Here is a 19773-nt window from a genome sequence, read left to right on the forward strand (position 1 = left end):
ACATACTGCAGTCAGTAGCGAATCATTGGCTTACTACAATTCAAATATACACCTATCGCGCCACCGAAACGATGAAACACAGATTAAATTATTCTTTTCCGTTTATTACGTTCTTTTACAACGAAAGAAACACAATACCATACTGCTCGTTCTTATGGAAAAAGCACACCCAACTCATCCACACCAGCGGATTGACTCTCCTCCGCCTTAGCGAGCAGAAACCGACACCTGCCAGACACGGATGATGTTGTCGGAGTAACCGGCGTACAGAGTCTGTCCGTCCGTCGACCAGGCCAGCGACAGGCACTGTGGCGGATCTCCGTTCTTGGCCGGCTTCAGCTCCTCGACCATCGTCTTGGAGGCCAGATCCCAGATCTTGATCGACGGTCCGTAGGCGACGCACAGCCAGTAGCGGTTGGGCGAGAAGCACAGAGCGTTGATGACCTCGTTGTGCTCCAGCGTGTGCAAATGCTTGCCATCGTTCAGATCCCACAGGAAGGCGCGACAGTCCTTGCCGCCCGACGTGCACAGCGAACCGTCCGGAGACACGGACACCGAGTTCAGGTAGCCGTTGTGTCCGAGATGGTCGATCTTCAGCTTGCAGTTAGCCAGATTCCATACCTTCACCACACGATCCCAACCGGCCGATACGATGATCGGGTTGGTGTGGTTCGGCGAGAAGCGCACGCACGACACCCAGTCGGAGTGTCCGTCCTCCTGGATGGTGTACTTGCACTCGGCCAGAGTGTTCCACAGCTTGATCGTCTTGTCGCGGGATCCCGACACAATCTGACGATTGTCTACCGAGAATGCAACCGAAAGGACATCCTGCAATGCACAATGTTTCGATTAGCCTACGATCGACAAGTTACCACTAGAACTATAATTGAGTCGCGCTGTTAGACGTCGATAGAAAATGTGATCGCTACACGAAACGATAAACAAAACAACTTTTCCATCCATGACTGACGTGTTGCGCTTGTCAATCAACAGAGTTTGGCCCCAAATGTGCCACATATCGGCACGAACTGGAAAAGGGTGCTCCATCGAGTGTTTTCTCTTGCACGCTCTATAAAGAAGAACGCCATACAATTCATGGATTAGTTTTAGAATTGCATGGAGCTGGGATTGTGCGAAGCTAATTATTCAACGTTATGACGACAGTGCACCGGATTAGAAAAGCTGTTTCACTGGTAGCAGATCGCATCTCCTTCGATGATCTATCCTTAAGGTCATTGTGATCAACAATTCTATATGTACTTATCGCTTTTCGCATGGCTGTTTCTTGTACCTTGCATTACTATTAACTAAGGCAGTGCAAGACATTTGTGATCGCCATCGATCAAATGCGCCGACTGTTTAGATAATAGTGAGTTTACATTTTACATGACTGAGAGTGTGAACCTTATCAAAGCCAGAACCGATTCCTCCAATCCCTCACCGTATGGATGGTATACGCCTCGGAACGCCAGGATCTGCTATTTACGCACAAACGGTAGTAGCACGACGACTTGATTCTTCTGCCACGCATTGGCGCTTTGAACTTTAACAACGGTCGACCGATTGATCTTCTGCCTCGCATAGGCGCAAAAACAAATAACCCAAATCGCTTGCCTAGCCATTTGTGAGAAATTCATGCATTATTCGCGGATTGCTCACACGAATGTCCATCGAATTTCCACACATCCTGCCAATTCGTAATGCGAGCTATTTCAGGCATACCCCACGAAATACTCGACATAACGTATCGGACCGGAGGCTCTTGGCGATTCACAAACAGTATGATCACACTGATTTACACTGTTCGGTAGAGCACGAGTAATAGCCTTTGCTTGCCCGTTGCAAGCCAAATTCAGTAACGTAATGGTCACACCTTGGTATGGTCTTCGAAACGGCGGGTCGATTGACCAGCGGCCAAATCCCACAGACGCAGGGTTTTGTCCCACGATCCAGACAGAGCATAGTTTCCGTCCGACGACAGCACAACGTCCGAAATGAAGTGAGAGTGTCCGTACAGACGCTTTTGCGGGATGCCGTAGCTCAGCTCATCGCGAGTCAGCTTCCACACGATCAGAGTTTTGTCTGGAAGGGACGAAAAAAGTGAGGTTAGAAAGCGTATCACCCAATCGGAAGCCGAAAATACATCAAAACACATGCAGGAGTTCACCAGGTGGCCAGAAGAGCATCGAATTGGTTCATAACAATGCATGAAACGACCGTGGGACACCCATCAACGCCACCACATCCCGTTGCCCGGATGCCGCGTGTTGAGACAACGATCGCACTTTTTGAGGTTACAATCGCTTCAGAGCAAAACTTACCGCGAGACGAGGACAAAATCATGTCCGGGTACTTCGGATTGGTGGCAATCTGCGTAACCCATCCGGAGTGGCCAAGAAGCTGGCCGCGCAGCTGCAGCGTTTCAGTCATTTTTCGTTCGTTTCACTTATCACACACTTTGCCAAGCGGATTGATCTCGCAGCTAGCGAAATTCACGTGCGGCTCGCTCACAAGATGGCGAAGAAAAGAACGTACCACGGTGTACGGCGCATGGCAGCAATGACAGCGGCAACCGCACAATGGCATTTCCATCAGTCGTTAACCACAGCGTGCGCTTCCACGGACATTTTATGGAAACGGTGCGAAAAAAAATGGTCGGAAAGTTTTATTTTTAAATCAAGAATAATTGTGCAATTGGATTTAATCCTCAAAATCCTTCTTGTTTTCATTTTGAGAAAACAATCGATTGAATATTGATCCGTTATTGTACGAAAAGAAGATTGGTTCGGCGGAAATTGACACATGCAAATGTTGTATTTTTTCTTTGTCAAGCACATTCACCGTGGATGTAAAGGATAAAAAGGCCGCTATTTAAAAATTATTCATCCTTTCAATAAATATAAACCAAAACACCGATGACCAAAACTACGAGATAATAGAAATCCGAAAAAAAACGAAACGTCTTTTTTCAAACTTCGTCACCGATTGTCAAGTTTGGCGAAGCTTTGACGCGCAGCTTGCCGACAGTGCGTCACTCATGCACCAACCTTTTCCCTAGATACTGCGAGACAAAACGCAGCGTCGGCCATTTTGTTAGAAAGAAGTGTGCTTCGCAGTCGAGAAGATCCGAAATTCGTATGAATTTCGGCACAAAACAGGCCAATCAGTTGCAAGCCAGTGCGAAACCGTGTGATTGGAACTCTTTTGACCGATTTCAGCATACCGAATAGAATGGAGGATAAGGCTATGCTAAAAGATTTAGACCAATGGATCGAACAACTGAACGAGTGCAAACAATTGACCGAATCGCAAGTGAAAATTCTGTGTGATAAGGTAGGCAGCAGGCAACGATGATGATGATGATGATGATGACGAGATGGGCAGTGGACGCGGTGAACCATTGCACGGTGTAGAATAGTGTGCTGAGAAGAGGAAAAGGCAGAAATTTTATGCTCGCTTTTCCGCGGCTGGCAGTGATCTAATATCGCCGCAACCCGAGGCTGAGGCTGAGCTTGAGAGAAAAGTGTCGCCAAATGCAATGCTTGTTGGAATTTAGTGGGACTTTGCAGCTTTCGCTCCTGGTGTGTCGATAATTCAGTGCTTGCCTGTGCGTGGGAAAAGATCGCTCGCAGCGATGGTTTCGTTTTATTGTGTTGGAGAATTACGAGCAAAAAAAAAAGCAAGACAGTGTCAAGAATCCGCATAAAATTCAATCGTGTCCTTCAGAGATCAAGAACTGCCACCAGCCGCAGAAAAAAAACCCTCCGAGCAGAGGAGTGAGCAGGATGGCTAGAGAGATCGATAGCAGAAATAAGCAAAGCCGCCAAACACCTGAGCGAGATGGTGTCGGTGCAAGGAATCAGAGTGAGAAAGAGCGCTGGAAAAGTTTTGCAACTTAACGGCACTCTACGCGGCGGCGGCAGCTTACGGAAGTCCTGCCTTTTCGCACGACAAAACGGCGCTGAAACGGCAGCTCTTTCTCGCTATATTTTAGGCTCTCTTCGCACTAGGATTGTTCGTGCGGTGTTGGTTATTATTTGGTAAATATGGAAATTTTCGAATCGAATTCCATGCCACAGAGCTAATGCGAAGGAATGCTCCGACGGATGCGTGATGTGTGTGTGTGTGCTGTGCGTGTGTGTGAGTGTTGTGTGAGGGCGTATGTTGCTTCCATTGTCGCGTCACAGTCCACCATCAAATTTGCTCTATTGGTCACGAGTTAAGCACAAAAAAGCCAAAGTTTTTATGACGAGTTAAACGAATGCTGTCATCGCGGTGTCAATAGAGAAAACAAAACGATGATTAAAAGTCAGCCTACTCTGCTGTGCGTATGGCAATAATGTAAGCCGTAAAATACTACTACCACTGCTGCGCTCTCACACACACACTCGCTCACCTAGTAAATCTACGGTCAATGAGTCATGATTGTGCTGCCGAAGTTACAAGTCGGTGCAAATGATGATGATGATGATTGAGAAGGATAAGCATGTGTGAGTGTGTAATATTTTAACACCGCACGCATCGTCAAACCGTGTAGATTGAAGATGTTTTAAAAGTTGGGAAAGTTTGCCGGATACACTTTTGCAACTTCCCTAAATTAAGCAAACAATTGCACTGAAGTCCAAAGAGCAGAACTCAACTGAACTGTGCGAGGCAATTTGGAAAAGTTTCATTGCTTTATCTTATCTCGGTGCTTTTAATCCTGCTAATCCACTTACTAGTATGTAAATCGATATAAAAATGTAAAAATAAGTTTGATAAAAGTATGGCAGCTGTAACTAATACAAGCAGCAAAAAACCGGAGAGATCGCTTGTTCAATGCGTCGTCCGTAGTTGTTGTCGTAAAATTTGATACACGGATAACAACAACGAATGATCGATAACGGTGTGGACCGTTTGGAGAAATACGTTTGGAAAATCTAATTGCGTCTGTACAGATTTCAGCTACACAACTAAAAACAAGAATAACACATACTCAGTCAAACTGCGTCTGGCAGTCCTTCAAGCCTGTAAAGTCTATTTTTAGGGTAAATAACCCACATCGTTTCTACCACCACCGCCACCATCACCGTTGGTCATCGTAACCCGGTAATTTAGATAGGCCGCAAAGAGCGACCGGGAAATCTTTCAAATCCTAAACCGCTCGCGGACGGACACTCATCTCGTCGGTTCAAGATCTTGGCAGTGGCGCAGCAACGGCACGAAAAAAAGCACGCTTCCGCTCCGATATGTTGATGCAGTACGACGACGCACCTTGCCGTTTTCCTGCTTTACCTTGCCCCACTCGAACTGTCGGTCTTCCTGAAGCTGACGGTCGCCGGTTGAATGAACGGCGAGTGTCGTTACTAACTTCCGCCTGTAGGAGAGATGCAAGGGCCATTAAGATTAAGTAGTGTCTTAGTTTTCCCTCACCAGCAAGGACACTCTGGTCGCTGGCGGTTCAAACTAGAGATGCTTGCATCGTTTGAGGACTCGCATGATGAGAAAAGAATCATCGTTCCGGTCTGTAGCATTTACAATGAGGTCGAACGTCTCTGTAGTACGTACTGCACTTTCCACATCCTCATCAACGCTTCACCTTCCCCGGCCGCAATTCGACAATGAAGGATCACCGATTTGATGTGAATGCCAGTTCAAATGTCATTGGCAAGTTGCCTTGGCGCTTCAGGGGACCCTAAACCGAATGCTAGTAGTACACCGACTATTATTTGCACACTTTCGGTTGTGTATTGTGTTGTTGCACTGATCTGGCTGGCTGGCTGGTGGTGATTCGTAAAGTCTGTAAATAGTCTGTGACAACAAACACGCATCTGCTGCCGGCTTGATGAATGAATGACGAGATGGAATATTTATATTCGGCGCTTTTTGTTGTCACAGACTAGCTAGCTTTACCAATGAGCGAATATTGGAAAGGGTGTTCTTTTTAATCCTCTGGCCCTGGATAGGGGATGCATGGTGCGGAATCCCAATATATGTATACTTTTCATAAATACCTTGTGCAACGCCAAAATGTTACAGCGGTTTTAGCTGATTTGGATTGCCAAAACAGTTAAGGAGTTGCGATTGAAGATTTGTCGTTTTTTTTTATTCATGAAGGACTTGGTCGTATTGTTTAAAGCCAATTTACAAAAAAGTATACAATTCACGTTGGTTTAGTGACCTTTCTTGCTCCGATAGATGGAAGATACAGAAGAAACTTTTGAGGGAGGCTTAGAGGCTTTCAGGCCGTTCAGGCCAAGATATGCATTGTTCTATAAAGCTTTGGTAGTCAATATTCCAAAGACGAAATCCTCCATGTATCAATCGCTTGCAATGAGCACCTGGAGATGCTTGTGAATAATATCTTTCCGAATGGTACCGCCCTTTTCCAATTATTCGGTATTGAAGACGGAATAGCAAACATCTACTAAAGGTCGTAAGGTAAGGTCGTTCAATATTGGACGGCCCTTTTTCGTAGTAATTTTTTATTCATCGCCGGCCAAACTGTTGCATTTTGCCCAGGTATACTACTTGCAAATTATGCAAATTTCACAATTGTACAACAATATTTGCCAGCGAGATTATGACTCGTTAATCGTATTGCTTTTATCAGGGCCCATTGATAAGCTACTGGCTACTTACATACACAAGTGCGTCTAGCTTTTTGCACTACTTCATGTTCGATGAAGGTCGAATAAGTGAGTAAGGAAAATATTTATAGATGCAAAAAATGGTCGTCCTACACTGGTCGTCATCACTGACGTAGATTTCATGATTCAGTTCTGTACCTATACAGCTCTTATCAGCATTACTTGTATCTGTCATTGTTTATATCTTATCTAGTGTAAAACCGTCGTACTTGATCCATCAAGTAAAGAGAGCTCAAGCGAGGAAGAAAAAGCACGTTTTAAAACTAAGGATGCTGAAGATCAGCTGACTTTCGTCGGCAAAAATGGTCCAACTAATGCTAAACATCTGCTTCTTTCTGCATTTATCATTCTCTTCTCACAGGCGAAGGAAATTCTATCGAAGGAGTCGAACGTACAGGAGGTGAAATGTCCGGTCACAGTATGCGGAGACGTACACGGCCAGTTCCACGATCTGATGGAGCTGTTTCGGATAGGCGGACGATCACCGGACACTAACTATCTGTTCATGGGGGATTACGTCGACCGTGGCTATTATTCGGTAGAGACCGTTACCTTGTTGGTGGCATTGAAGGTAAGATTGGCGAAACTACACATGCCCTTCAACCAACAGTAGTAACATCTTCTCCGTGATTTTTCTTTTACAAACATTGTAGGTCCGATATCGCGAAAGAATTACGATCCTTCGCGGCAATCACGAGTCGCGACAAATTACGCAAGTGTACGGTTTCTACGACGAGTGTCTGCGAAAGTACGGCAATCCGAACGTATGGAAGTTCTTTACGGATTTGTTCGACTATCTGCCGCTGACGGCCCTGGTCGATGGACAGATCTTCTGCCTGCACGGAGGGCTCAGCCCATCGATCGATACGCTTGATCACATTCGAGCACTCGATAGACTTCAGGAGGTGCCACACGAAGGTCCCATGTGCGACCTGCTCTGGTCCGATCCGGATGACCGAGGCGGCTGGGGAATTTCGCCCCGAGGCGCAGGTTACACATTCGGACAGGTACTGTATCTACAGCGGATCGCTTGATTACATGCGGATGTGTATATTAACTGCGTGTGTGTGTGTACCCTTTTCAGGACATTTCGGAACTGTTCAATCACACAAACGGGCTGACATTAGTATCGAGAGCACATCAGTTAGTAATGGAAGGATACAATTGGTGCCACGATCGCAATGTTGTCACAATTTTCTCTGCCCCGAACTACTGCTACCGTTGTGGCAATCAGGCAGCATTGATGGAACTGGACGATGCACTCAAGTTTTCATTGTAAGTATTTTTCTCTCTCTCCCTCTTTTGCCTTCTCCCTCTCACACACTGGTTGGCAAATCGTTTCAATTCGGTTGTTCCTTTCCTTCGCAGCCTACAATTTGATCCAGCTCCACGCCGTGGCGAACCACATGTGACCAGAAGAACGCCGGATTATTTCCTTTAAGAACAATATCCTTACTATATGATGCTGAAATAATAGCACGAGTAAAAACAAATTAAGCAGGTACACAAACATTAAGCGAAACAGACAGGCCAACTAACGCTGCATCATACAATAGAAGAAGAGAAGAGACAGAAAAAGGGAAAACGAATGGCACTCACAGCATGCTATGTGTGTATTACGGTGTGGAGAGAGGCGAAACAGCTGCAGCAGCATCAGCATCAGTGCAGGCTAGTGTAGTAGTGTCGTGATGTCATCATTGTGTGCAACAGCATTGACTCCCCCGAGCAAAATGAGATGAGGATATGTGTGTGTGCGTGTGTGCGTGTAATAATGCCGCCGTGAGTATGGCGCTCGTACAACCAACCAACACATCTAAGCATAATAATTACATCGTAATCAAACAATAAAGTGAAAGAGCTATTATTTAACGAACGAACAAGAAGGGAACAGCAGCCAGCCATCGCAGCAAACAGTGACTAGCGACATCCTTTGCCAAGCAAAATCATTTTGCACTCAAAAAATCCGATCAAGGAAGGAGTGAATGGCTTTCGCCCGTTTGCTCACATATACACGGACTTTGAAAAGGAAGGACACACACACACCTATAATATGCAGGCTATGCTGCCTTCGGTATGGAAAAGAATACAAAACGCAAGGGAAGAATGAACTTTGTTCGCGTATTTCTGTGCTGCTGGTTGGTTGGGATATCGATGGCGGCGCTTATTTCTATACTGTTGAGCTGTTGCGAAGAAGAAGACACACCACACAAGGCCGGGGGCTTTTCGCATCTGGTCGGAAAAGGTGGTGGTCCCTTCTTTGTGCAGGTGAAGTGGCGAGAGGAAGACCGACCCGGTACACCCGGTTGGGCAATGATCAATCAATGATAGGGATTGCGGAGAGGGAGCAAGTTGTGAAGTTGATGCAAGCTTGAAGCGGCGTTGCACTTCACCTGCATGCATCCATTCGCCTGCAGCGGAAGATTCGGAAAAGGACGAAACGGCGTAGTAGTTTGGAAACAAAAACCGGATGAAATTGTAATACTACTCTACTACTACCACTTACTACTTAGACAGGAAAGGAAAGGAAGAAGAAGAACGATGTGAGAAAGGTATCCGTCTGTATGTGTGCGAACGCGCACATCGCCCTGGTGAGAGGGAAGTAGGCAAGAGCGCACCACAGAAATAAGTGCACACTCTACATATACGAGAGAAGAGGTATTGCAATGGCTCCAACAATGGGGATAAGCACACGACGACATACACACTCCCCCCGCCCTTCCCACCTCCCTTAAAAGCCTTTTCGTCGACGATCGGTCATTGTATTTCAAATATCACACGTGCTTATCATTTTGCATTATTAGGTTGCGACTTGGCAGTAATAGGGGACGGCCATACAGAAGGGCTTTAGTTTACCGTATTCTACACGCGCGTGCGATAGAGAGAGCGAGAGCGAGAGAGCGAGGGATGGATGGGGAAGGATTTTACGGCTAAGGGAAATAATAAGTTCTATTTATGACCGCGGATACAGGAACGTAGGGTCCCTCTCGCCGTATTGTTTCGCTGCATGATCCATACAACAAAACCGATTGGTTTAATAAAAACATATGCAAGCATTTGTGTCAGCAAAAGCTTTGTTCTCTTTGCCTTTTTTTTGTAAGCTGATCGCGAACTGTTGGGGGGGGGGGGGGGGTGTTAATTAAGGGCACCCACCCGGTCGGCTATCGCTATCGATCTTCCCCACTCGTACATGCTTTTCTTCTCTCTTCTTTTCGCATTCTATTGTTTGTGGAGTGGAGGAGGGTGCCCGTCTTGTGGGCTTGTGTTGTGTTGCTGACGCGCTCGGGTTGTTAGTCGTGCGTGCGTGAGAAATTTTTGGCGAGAGGGCGGATACAGCTAGAAGACTAGAATTCAATCAATCAACAAGCAGCGCGTATGTTATTAAAAAGCTCTAACGAGCTGGCAATGCTAGCAGAGGCGCAGGGCTTACCCAGGGAATGGTTATATCATTCGCTAGCTTCACTACACACACACACACACACATACAACAGCAAATAAAAACGTAACAACCTGAACCTAAAGAGGGGCCCCCGCGCAGAGGCTTCGTGAAGTTGTGCATTCTGTTCCTTACTTTGGTCACCCGGAGCTGTTAGGCTGGCCACGAGGATGGTCATCGGTTGTAGGTGGGTTGGTCATCAAGGTTCTCTCTCTCTCTCTCTCTCGCTCGCTCGATTGTAGTGTGTATCTGTATTTAGCTGTTGAGCTTAGAACATTTAGTGCTTGTCTTCTTTTCCAAACAGGATTTCATAGCCGTAATGTCGTGTTGCGCCTTTGTGAAGTACAGATAGAATGCCTGCTTGTGGCAGAAACTCCTCCCTCTACGCCACGCCATGCTCCTGGAGATCATGATCTTATGATCGCGCATTGAAATGCTCTCTTGTTGCTTGGCAATGCATGCGCATTCAAGACACTTCTAACTGACGACCCCGCTAGGGTAGGTGTGCCGGGCTGTGTCGGGCTGTTGGCAACACAAAATAGGCATTTGACTAAAAGCTAGTAGTGTGGCGTGCTTGTGGTAAGGTGGTGGAAAAAATGGACACAATGTGGAAAATATGCTTATACGAGAGGACGACGGATGGCTTGCCGTAGCTTTGCCCCGGCATCAGATGGAAGCAGCTGTACGAAATTGTGCAAGTAATACTGAATCAAATAACAAACACAGCACAGGAATCATCAGGCAAGAAAATCCAAACCCCCCTCAACCGCATTAGTCCTGATTCATGTCTACCGGAAACAGCGAGAGAGCGAGAGAGAGAGATAGAGCACGCGCGGAAGATCAATGAAGAATCCAATAAAATTTACGTTTTAAATAATAAAAACTCGTCCAACCTGAACTTTATCTACTATTCGCCCTATCGCTGTTCCTCGATGGGAAAGTTGGCGTGCCACGTGAACGCACCGTACGGTCCCGTTTGTGCGCCAAAGTCGACAAAATCATCGCCAAATGCATCGACCTCGTGAAAGTTTAATCCGTTCGCACGAGGATTTCCAGCGTCCAGCGTCGGTCCATCATCTCGTCGTCGCTCTTGTCCCTGGCTAGTATCGTAATGCCTTTCCCGGCTTGGGTAATCGACTGCAAAAGAGAGAGAGAGAGAGAGAGAGAGAGAGAAAGATTAACGAACAACGTAAGGAATTAGTGGCAGAGAAAAGGATTGTCCCCTTACCTTCATCATCGTGCACAATAATGGCATCGGTGAGAAGCACGGCACTGCAAAAGACAATGAAAGCCAACAACTTGCCGTTCATCTTGCTCGATCGACCGCGTACCTCTTTGCACAAAGTATTCCAAGTGAATAAAGCCAGCTTTGGCCAGCTTTAGCTACTTATACATACTGTCCGCACAGCGAAAGAAATCGCCGGAAAACGGAAGCAAATGGAAGAGTTGGGTTTTGTCTGTCACCACCCTCTGATTTCGGCAATCAAGCGTAACGTGCCACTTTCTTTACGATCGGTCGGCAGCCGTATTGAGTAATCACCGTATAACGCAAATGAGTTAGCTAATGTCAGTTTTAAAATTTTATTCATTACAACACACTTCCAACAGTATCCAACTGCACTTCTAGGGAAAAAAGATTGTTCAACTTCAATCGTCCTGTTCTCTCTGAGCATTGGGTTGGTGGCGGTGGCTTAATAAGCACTTCTCGAATACAGTGGACGAATGAACGAATCTAAAACGTAATATATGTATATAAGTTAAAAACACCCCCCCCCCCCCCTCTCCCATCTATCGTGAATTCGATCGATTGACAAGTTAAGGTAATGGGTATGGGAGCAACAGAAACGGCCAAAAGCTTGTGCTGTTCACATGCAGTGGATGGTGAACGGAAAGGGAGGGTGGGTGGTGATGGTAAATGCTATTGAGCCTCACGATCGGTCCCTTATAACCACAATACTGACAGCAAAAACCGTACCTTGCTTCTCATTATCGGCCTTTGTTTTACAAATTTTGCCACCTCTTGCGTGAGATAAAAAATCCATTTCTTCGATCATTGTATCCAATCTCGCCTCGTTCTGCTACCTATTGCTTTCGATCAAGATCAAGCTTTTGCTCTCTCTACACTCCCAGTCACACACATACACACACGTCACACCTAGCTCGTTCTAGAAACGACATCACAATGGGTTTTTTTTCTGGATTGAAGCTCATGTTCTTCGATAACGGATAGAAGTTGATTGTATCGTTCATGCTTACCATCTACCTGATAGCTACACTCTCCCTCCGATCCTCAGCGTAGGAGCATAAGGGGGCCATACCAGTTCTTAACGTGCGAATAAAACATCTCTCTAATGCTAACACCGGTATTGATACAACGGGCGTAAAACTTAATATGATTGCTTGTACAACGACGTATCGCAATAAAAGCACGCAATTCTGTGTGGGCTAAGTACTATAGCGAACGCTAGATCAACAAGAGGAGGAACTTAAGTGGCAAGCGTATATACATCCGTGGGTTTTTGAGCTTCAAGTCAAGCGCATGCCAGGAATGACCGGCCAGCACCTCTCGAGGTTGTACAACCAAAGAAGAATCGTTCGTGATGTCCGGGTATTGTGAGTACTACCCTTTCTTAGCTTTGTGGTTCAATTATTACTGTCCTCACCTTCCGCTCGAGGCAGCTGGCGGGGTAAAAAAGATTCCTATACTGGCGCGTGTTTAATGCGTTCCATTTGCCAAACTTCTGTACTGCACCGCGTTCGGTTGCACCTGTTCGGGCGATGAGCCTGTATGCCTTCCGGATGATACGACGGTCGAGGCAGACGTACTACTTGAAGCACTCTTCTCGTCAATGCTCGACGACTGTGACGTGCTGCCGGCATTCGTTAGCCCTAACCGAAACAGTTGACTGCGTGACAGGTCATCCGTTCGGTCGTAGGTTGTGTTGCGTGCCAATCCTTCGGCAATCAGCTGCTGCCCGATGTTGATGAGATCCGTACCGTTCGGCGCCGTGTCGTACAATTCCACGCCCGGAATGGGTGATGACTCGCGTCCGTGCAGTGGGCTCTTGCCGTTCCGGTACGTGACAATTTTCCAGACAATCTTTTTCCATTGAGCCACTGCGAGTTAAAGAAAAGACATAGCATTAAAGGAGAGGTGGTTCGCCACCCTTTCGTGACTTACCGTGCGTTAACTCCTCGAATCTGTTCACAACGATCGGATCCCACTCGTCTTCGCTGGACGCGTCCGCTGACGGCATCGGGTTGGACTGCTGCTGCTGCTGCACCGGTTCCACCTTGGCCAGGAAACATTCTATTGCCTGGAATCGTGGCGCCAGAAACTCAGGCTTCAGCTCGTACACCTCGTTCGGATTGGTGTACTGATTGTCGCCGTAATCGCCGAAGAACAGGTCCAGCACCACCTCACCCGGTTTGTATTCGTTCGGCAGGATGGCACTTATTTCGGCCCGGTACCATTTGTTGTCTGCGTTGAACTCGGCCGCCACTATCTGCCCCAGGTACGGTTTACGTATCCGGTGAAGCTCGCGGTTCTGGGGCTGGCTGTAATACACGGTCATATTTTGCACCAGCAAGTCCAACTCCAAGGACTGCGGTCCGACCAGCTGCACGTAAAACTTGCTCGGAGACACAATGGTCGACACGAACACCTCCATCTGCCCGGTGCCTAAATTGGCCGAGCTTTGTTTAGCCACGGTCGCTTGCGGTGCAGCAGCCGATGGAACCGATTTTTTACCTCCGTCGTTCGGTGTTGGTGTTGGGGCCGAGCTTGATGGAGGCGTCCGTATGCGTGGCTCTCGCGTTTGAAGGCTTGAGTCGAGCAGCAACTTTCTACTCTCACTATCTTCCTGCACCTTTTGTGCGATTAGTTCTTTCGCCACCTTGATCTGCGCTTCCGTGCCAGTTATCATCACTCGCCGTTCGGACTCGCTTCTGGCGCGCCCTTCAAGCCATACTTTGGCCATCGATTTACGGCAAATTTCTTGCAGTTCGTCTCCACAGCGGCCAAGTATTTTGCCACAGGCTGCCTGCGGTACGACCACTTCCTCCGTAATCGTGAGCGGTCGTGCCGTTTCTTTCAGTATCATTTCTTTTGCCCTTTCGACGACCGCTTCCGATGGACCCTGGATGCAGCACCGCTGACTTGAGCCATCTTGATCGCTGAAGCTGATAACGGCTCCGGTGCTTTGCTGGATGTGCTTCAACGTGTAGCCCTTGCGCCCGATAACCAGCGGGATGAGACTGTTGGATATGATCAGTTCCGATGTCGCCGGTTCCGGTTTGGATTGTTTTCCCGCGAAGAAATCCACCAAATCGCCCTTCGAGTTGGAACGCTTCTTTTTGAACAACATGTACAGATAGGCACCGCTAGCTCCGAGCAGGGATAGTCCCAGGATGAGCGGGATCGCTGGACCGGACGCTTTCATCGTGACGTGATCGAACGGGGCTTCTCTCTATGCACCACTCCGGGCGGAATCCTGCGAAGAAACGTAGCAGCCAAGGTAAGGAGGAATATTAATAGAATCTTTGGTTTGACGTCAACTAAGCAGTCCTCTCGATGGGCACGTTCTACTAAAATGTGGTGCTCGTTCTTGCCTGCACAGTTTGAATGCCACCAGAACGCGATTGATATTTAAGCTCTACGAAAGGCATTGAATTGGAACATCACCACCGCCACCAGCAATGCGAATCATGCGGAAAGGCTAGGTAACTTTTTTTGTGTATGGCTCTCAATGCCATCTCATATGTCAACACGTTTTTTTGTACACACCAGTTCGACTAATAATAGCGTTATGACATAATATGGTGGATAGGAATAGTGCGCAAGTGGGTAAGTAATTCACTTCGCCTCATGTAAATTAGCTTCGTTGTAATGCTTTCATTATGTAAGCCAGTGCCATTACACGGGTCGGAAGATGCCGCACAGCATCCCGGGCTTAATTTCGAATAAAGATGAAACTTTCCTTGCCGGTTTTTTGTTTGCGAGTTCTACACTGCATTAAGCATAGGCGGAAAAGTGCATTAATCCGGAATTTTTGCATACACACCCCACCAAACTTGAGCACATATGTGTTGCCTTGTCCTTGACCCTGGCAATCCGGAGTTCATCTACGGCAAATCTGCCTTCTTTTCATTCTTTGAATATTCTTTCACATTATACGGCATTATTGGAATGGGAATGGGTTTCTTTAACTATTGTTAATACCTTTTGAATCGTTTCTTTGTATCAAAATGCGCGAGGATACAGGTGCACAACCACAAACTCAACCACATTCAAGTCGATGGAATTCACATTGCGATTGCAATTGCCCTTTCGAAAGCTGCACAAATGCACTTTGCTTCTTTGCTCTGGAAGTCGCTGGAGCCGTGCTTAACCGGGTAACACAGTTTAAAACCCCCGAAAGCTAACAATTTTATCGCACCAAACGGGAGAATAGTGAGGATTCACGGTGCGTGCGTGCCGAACGTGCGTATGGTGTGCTTTATTTTGCAGCCGAAACGAGACGGACACTTGCCGATTTGTGTTTATGTCAATAAAGCAGCGAACGTCAGCTGCAAGAATTCGAGCAGCTGTGGTGAGGCGCGCGCCAAACCTATTCGAGCACTTTTGAACCAGCGGTGGAAACGGCGACTTTGATCGTTTTAGCTGTCAAACCAGCAACAGACAAAACAAAATCAAAGCAAACAGCTGATCGCAGAACAGTGCACGAGCGCGGCTTTGTGCTCATGTGGTTTAGGTGTTTTTAAAATAATTTCTGTGCGGAAAGTGGTGCCGAAACTAGTTATCGAAGTTGAAGTAATCGGTTCTGGTAAGTCATAAAACCATCGAAATGTCGTGAAAGTCGAAACAGTTACGCAAACGAAATGTTTCATTATACTTTACCATGTCCGCTAAATCGATTAGGGAAGCTTTAGGGCTTTTCTTCAGAAATGAACAAGAAATAGAGTTTTGGAGCTTTGGGGTAAATTTGGAACAAAAATATCCAAGTTATTTTTATCTTTAACCAAACAGTATCATCCGGCGCTTCGGTGGCCGGGGAGTAGCATTGCCTGTCTTTCATGCGGCAGGACCGGGTTTCGAATCCAGTTCGCATCGTCGTTATGCCAAAATCTACCAATATATTTATACAATTTAACTGGTATGGCACGATTTGAACCATTTTCAATTCAAAAACACCTCTTAACGTTTGGAATAAAACGTATTCCTCACAAGACACAAAAAATGGTAGAAAATGTTGCGCAGTCGCAACGAGGGAAAACGGAGTTACACGCTTGTTGCAAAGAAAACATTCATCAAATGTCAGCAAAAGCTTGTTTGTAAGAAACACAACATTTCATAACTTTAGCTTAGCTGTGCCTCAAACTTTTCGTATACACACACACACACACAAAGATATTCGAAGGACAACAGTGGTGCGTGGAGTTTTTCCCGTTGCAGTACCGATACGGCCGTAAAAATGCTGCTAAAAGAAATAGCTAGGTTTTCGTTGCAACATCGAACGCTGTACTGCTACCTGATATTGAGCATTTGGATATTTTTGCTAATCGCAGGTGAGTTGTGATACAATTGATGATTTCACGTACACGGCAAATTCAGCGGTTACCATTATAAATTGCGGACCATTCCGGCAGGCATGTACAAATACATCGGTTCGATAGAGAACGGAAACAATCTGTTGAGTGCGAAGAGTTTTGGGTATCGCAAGACGGAATCGTATCTGGTGGAAGAAGGGGATCCGGCTGGCCGACATACAACTAAGGAGATCAACCAAACCGACTGTACGCACCCTTTTGCGATTGTAACGGGCGAGGAAGGTGGCTCGCTGGAGGGTTGGACGCTGCAGGGTGTATTGCTGCTGATACGTCATGGAGATCGGGGACCAATGGCACATGTGCGAGGCATCGGCGAGGTTGACTGTGGATACGAAAACGACCCGACTCTGTCAAGATACATCAACTTCCTGCAGAATACCACGACGAGCAGCACTACCGGTGGGCACTGGATGAAAACGGGCCCTTTTCATGGGTTTCCATTACTGCCGGCAGCGGCCAAGGTATGCCTGTTGGCACAGCTAACTCAGAAAGGAATTGCACAGATGCTGCACGTTGGTGACATTGTTCGTCAAGCTTACGCAAATGCACTCGGTCTGTACGCACGTGTGCCGATGAGTACGCAGAGAACCACACCTTACAACGGTTCGGAAGGTGGTGCCTCAAATCCAACGTCTGGATTTCAGTACGTAGTAGATGATGTCGTCATTTACTCGACGCGCTATCGTCGCACGTTTCAATCGGCAATGGCCTTACTGTTCGGTATGCTTCCGCCCGAGAAATGGCTCGCAATGCAAATACAGGAAAGTCACAGCTTGTCCTACTGCTTCGCGGACTGTGCCTGCCCACAGGCGGAAAAGTTGAAGAAACAGCTTGCTAACGAGATGAACGGCCATCTGGCAAAACATCCGGCAATTGGTGCGATAGTTCAGTGGATTGGTGCGGCCTTGCTGCAGAACCCGCAGGCGGCGGGACAACAGATAAACCCACTGGAAATACGTGATGCACTGCTGGCCCATATCTGCCATGGTGCCCCATTGCCTTGCCGGAAGATTCACAGCAATGTGCAGACAGTGGACGGGCATCGTTACGATGGATCTAGAGCTCCCGTCAGCTCAACGCAAGACCCGCTGGGGCTCGATGTCATCAACATTGACTTGGACGAACCAACTCTCGGTGGTGGTGGTGGTGGTGGTGGTGGGGGGTCCGGTCCGGCTTCCATCAACACGGAACAACCTGACGATTCGGACACTACCGAGCAGGAACCGGAAATTGAAGGATGCGTCGAAAAGAGCCATGTGCTCGCACTGATGTCCTACATTCACTGGGCCGGCATGAAGGAACTGTACAGCCAATCGATGCGTCAACAGGGACTGCTGCGCTCATACGGGCTGATGCGGAACATCGTTGCATACATGCTGCGGATGATCTCGGGAGATCGGGTAAAGTTTGTGCTTTACTCTGGTCACGATAAAACGATCGAATATTTGATTGCCTCGCTCGGTGTGCAGCTGGAGAATCCATTCATACCGTACGCCTCTCGAATGGCGTTCGAGGTGTACAAAAGTGATAAGGATACGCAATACTACTTCCGTCTGGTTTACAATGGTCGCGACGTCACCAACACGATAGATGTTTGTGAAAGTGGCAAAAGCTTAAACGTACCGAGAGGAATACGCGGCGGTCGGGGTCACTTGTGTCCGATCGAGAACATTATTCGATTCATTCACGATGATTATTTTCTGTCCCTCAATGCCACCAACTACAAGGATGCTTGCCTGGCGCAGACAAAGCAGGAAGGATTTTTCTAGAGGACTTGTGTCGCTTTAACATTGAAAGGAGAGTATACAAAACTGTGCAGTCGGTTTTTATGTTTAAGTAATAGCAATGCGTTTGGTTGCAAACTGGAAGATGATTCTCTTCTTACCTGTGATAACTTAGTAGTGTTAGTCATTTTAAGTAAAATATTATTCGATTAATTGTTATTTTTTGCGTTGACAGTTAAAATATGTTATGAATTTTAGTTTTGCTTGCTCAATAGGGTTAGTGAGATAGGGAATACAGATTATCTCAACGAAGAAATAGTGACTCAATGCCATGGAAAACGATACATATCAGTAACGGACGGACAGCATCGTTCTTTAAATGTTTTTAATGTTATAAATGTTTATAGATAAGATGTATGATGTTTACAGATAGATATAAGCAGAAACCCAACATTTGGATCAAAATAAACAAGCTTCCTTAAAATGAAAAGATACAATTTGTTAACTTGCACAAAGCTGTAGAATTTTCTTTATTTTGTGGCTATTAGGTTGCTCCTTACACACCTAGGACCCGTCTCTTTCAAATACAAAGTGATCTTATTCTTCTTGGTTTATTGTACCGTTGTTTTGGCCATTCCGGCACCATTAAGGCTTAGGTGACATTTGGGCAAGTGTGCCACGTTAAGCAGTTGATTGTATAACTCACTTAAATCTGTTAAAACAAATGCAAAAACACATATTTTAGAGAGGTTTTTAAAAACGGTTCAAAATATGGGTGGTGGATGTGGTGTGATATCTAACAAAGCTGTTTCCAGGATGAGGCAGAACAAATAAAATCCCTAGGTAAAATCAATTCTAGACCTAACCTGGATAGCAAAGAAATTCCTCCTCGTCTTGCTGAGCGTTAAAAATAGTTCCGTAACGACCAGAACTTAGCTCCGAACTGGGGATTGGAGTTGATTCCTTGTTCTTCAAGTATTTGACGCATGTCATCGGTGTACCTTAGGGTTCTCGGAAACGATTCCAGTCACCGAAGTGCTCTTTTTGGTTACCGACCATACTTTCTCTCTCTTTCTCTCTCTTTTATTGCCGTTACAACCTCTTACTCTTCGGTCATGTCTGTCATTTCAGTCTTAATAGACTTCATGATACCACGTTGTTGGTTAGTCATTCTGTCCTCATTACGGGGGAACGGTTAGGATGGGTTTTGAAACCCGGTCCTGCCGTATGAAGACCGGCGCCGGTCTCGCCTCTACCACCGGACAGACCTCAGTCGTTATAAGTCGCTGGTTTCCTTTTTTTGGGGATTAATTTCGCTCATAAGCACGCTCCATCCTGTCTGTTTCACTGTAAAATAGTGAGGAAAAAGTCCGGATGT

The 19773-nt window shown here is 46.5% G+C and overlaps 5 protein-coding genes across 7 annotated transcripts; 2 read left to right on the forward strand and 3 right to left on the reverse strand.

The window, feature by feature from the left end:
* Positions 1 to 83: 83 nt before the first annotated feature.
* LOC118511116 (guanine nucleotide-binding protein subunit beta-like protein) lies at positions 84 to 2556 on the reverse strand. Of its 3 annotated transcripts, none has more exons than XR_004906109.1 (3): positions 2322 to 2540; positions 1292 to 2082; positions 84 to 828 (listed from the first exon to the last, which is right to left on the reverse strand). XR_004906109.1 is itself a non-coding variant. In XM_036053841.1 (3 exons), the coding sequence occupies exons 1-3, from the start codon at positions 2428 to 2430 to the stop codon at positions 208 to 210; spliced, it is 939 nt and encodes a 312-aa protein (XP_035909734.1). In that variant the 5' UTR covers positions 2431 to 2556; the 3' UTR covers positions 84 to 207. The 3 variants fall into 3 exon arrangements, 2 of the variants coding, with proteins under 2 accessions (XP_035909734.1, XP_035909735.1); XM_036053841.1 differs by having other exon boundaries at positions 1874 to 2082; positions 2322 to 2556; XM_036053842.1 differs by having other exon boundaries at positions 1442 to 2082; positions 2322 to 2539.
* A 474-nt stretch (positions 2557 to 3030) lies between these two features.
* On the forward strand, positions 3031 to 9697 carry LOC118511118 (serine/threonine-protein phosphatase PP2A). The gene is made up of 5 exons (XM_036053843.1): positions 3031 to 3333; positions 6991 to 7200; positions 7283 to 7636; positions 7714 to 7904; positions 7998 to 9697. The coding sequence occupies exons 1-5, from the start codon at positions 3232 to 3234 to the stop codon at positions 8068 to 8070; spliced, it is 930 nt and encodes a 309-aa protein (XP_035909736.1). The 5' UTR covers positions 3031 to 3231; the 3' UTR covers positions 8071 to 9697.
* LOC118511130 lies at positions 9427 to 11424 on the reverse strand. Its single transcript, XM_036053864.1, has 2 exons — positions 11291 to 11424; positions 9427 to 11199 (listed from the first exon to the last, which is right to left on the reverse strand). The coding sequence occupies exons 1-2, from the start codon at positions 11370 to 11372 to the stop codon at positions 10979 to 10981; spliced, it is 303 nt and encodes a 100-aa protein (XP_035909757.1). The 5' UTR covers positions 11373 to 11424; the 3' UTR covers positions 9427 to 10978.
* Positions 11425 to 11619: 195 nt separating this feature from the next.
* LOC118511096 (tudor and KH domain-containing protein homolog) lies at positions 11620 to 15608 on the reverse strand. Its single transcript, XM_036053805.1, has 3 exons — positions 15284 to 15608; positions 13244 to 14555; positions 11620 to 13179 (listed from the first exon to the last, which is right to left on the reverse strand). The coding sequence occupies exons 2-3, from the start codon at positions 14502 to 14504 to the stop codon at positions 12779 to 12781; spliced, it is 1662 nt and encodes a 553-aa protein (XP_035909698.1). The 5' UTR covers positions 14505 to 14555; positions 15284 to 15608; the 3' UTR covers positions 11620 to 12778.
* Positions 15609 to 15899: 291 nt separating this feature from the next.
* LOC118511094 (2-phosphoxylose phosphatase 1) lies at positions 15900 to 19131 on the forward strand. Its single transcript, XM_036053797.1, has 2 exons — positions 15900 to 16629; positions 16711 to 19131. The coding sequence occupies exons 1-2, from the start codon at positions 16536 to 16538 to the stop codon at positions 18438 to 18440; spliced, it is 1824 nt and encodes a 607-aa protein (XP_035909690.1). The 5' UTR covers positions 15900 to 16535; the 3' UTR covers positions 18441 to 19131.
* The last annotated feature ends 642 nt before the right edge of the window (positions 19132 to 19773 follow it).

This window comes from Anopheles stephensi, chromosome 3, assembly GCF_013141755.1.
Source record: "Anopheles stephensi strain Indian chromosome 3, UCI_ANSTEP_V1.0, whole genome shotgun sequence".
In the NCBI taxonomy this organism is placed as follows: Eukaryota; Metazoa; Arthropoda; class Insecta; order Diptera; family Culicidae; genus Anopheles; species Anopheles stephensi.

What these genes read in the sequence shown, in the direction of transcription:
- LOC118511116 (XM_036053841.1), bottom strand. Translation starts at nt 2,430, where the DNA reads ATGACTGAAACGCTGCAGCTGCGCGGCCAGCTTCTTGGCCACTCCGGA. An exon ending in GATTTTGTCCTCGTCTCGCG is followed by an intron (nt 2,083 to 2,321) that starts GTAAGTTTTGCT and finishes CGTCCCTTCCAG; the next exon opens with ACAAAACTCTGATCGTGTGG. An exon ending in GTTTCGAAGACCATACCAAG is followed by an intron (nt 829 to 1,873) that starts GTGTGACCATTA and finishes TGTGCATTGCAG; the next exon opens with GATGTCCTTTCGGTTGCATT.
- LOC118511094 (XM_036053797.1), top strand. Translation starts at nt 16,536, where the DNA reads ATGCTGCTAAAAGAAATAGCTAGGTTTTCGTTGCAACATCGAACGCTG. An exon ending in GATATTTTTGCTAATCGCAG is followed by an intron (nt 16,630 to 16,710) that starts GTGAGTTGTGAT and finishes CCATTCCGGCAG; the next exon opens with GCATGTACAAATACATCGGT.
- LOC118511130 (XM_036053864.1), bottom strand. Translation starts at nt 11,372, where the DNA reads ATGAACGGCAAGTTGTTGGCTTTCATTGTCTTTTGCAGTGCCGTGCTT. An exon ending in TATTGTGCACGATGATGAAG is followed by an intron (nt 11,200 to 11,290) that starts GTAAGGGGACAA and finishes TCTCTTTTGCAG; the next exon opens with TCGATTACCCAAGCCGGGAA.
- LOC118511118 (XM_036053843.1), top strand. Translation starts at nt 3,232, where the DNA reads ATGGAGGATAAGGCTATGCTAAAAGATTTAGACCAATGGATCGAACAA. An exon ending in TGAAAATTCTGTGTGATAAG is followed by an intron (nt 3,334 to 6,990) that starts GTAGGCAGCAGG and finishes CTCTTCTCACAG; the next exon opens with GCGAAGGAAATTCTATCGAA. An exon ending in CAGGTTACACATTCGGACAG is followed by an intron (nt 7,637 to 7,713) that starts GTACTGTATCTA and finishes TACCCTTTTCAG; the next exon opens with GACATTTCGGAACTGTTCAA.
- LOC118511096 (XM_036053805.1), bottom strand. Translation starts at nt 14,504, where the DNA reads ATGAAAGCGTCCGGTCCAGCGATCCCGCTCATCCTGGGACTATCCCTG. An exon ending in ATTCGAGGAGTTAACGCACG is followed by an intron (nt 13,180 to 13,243) that starts GTAAGTCACGAA and finishes TTTAACTCGCAG; the next exon opens with TGGCTCAATGGAAAAAGATT.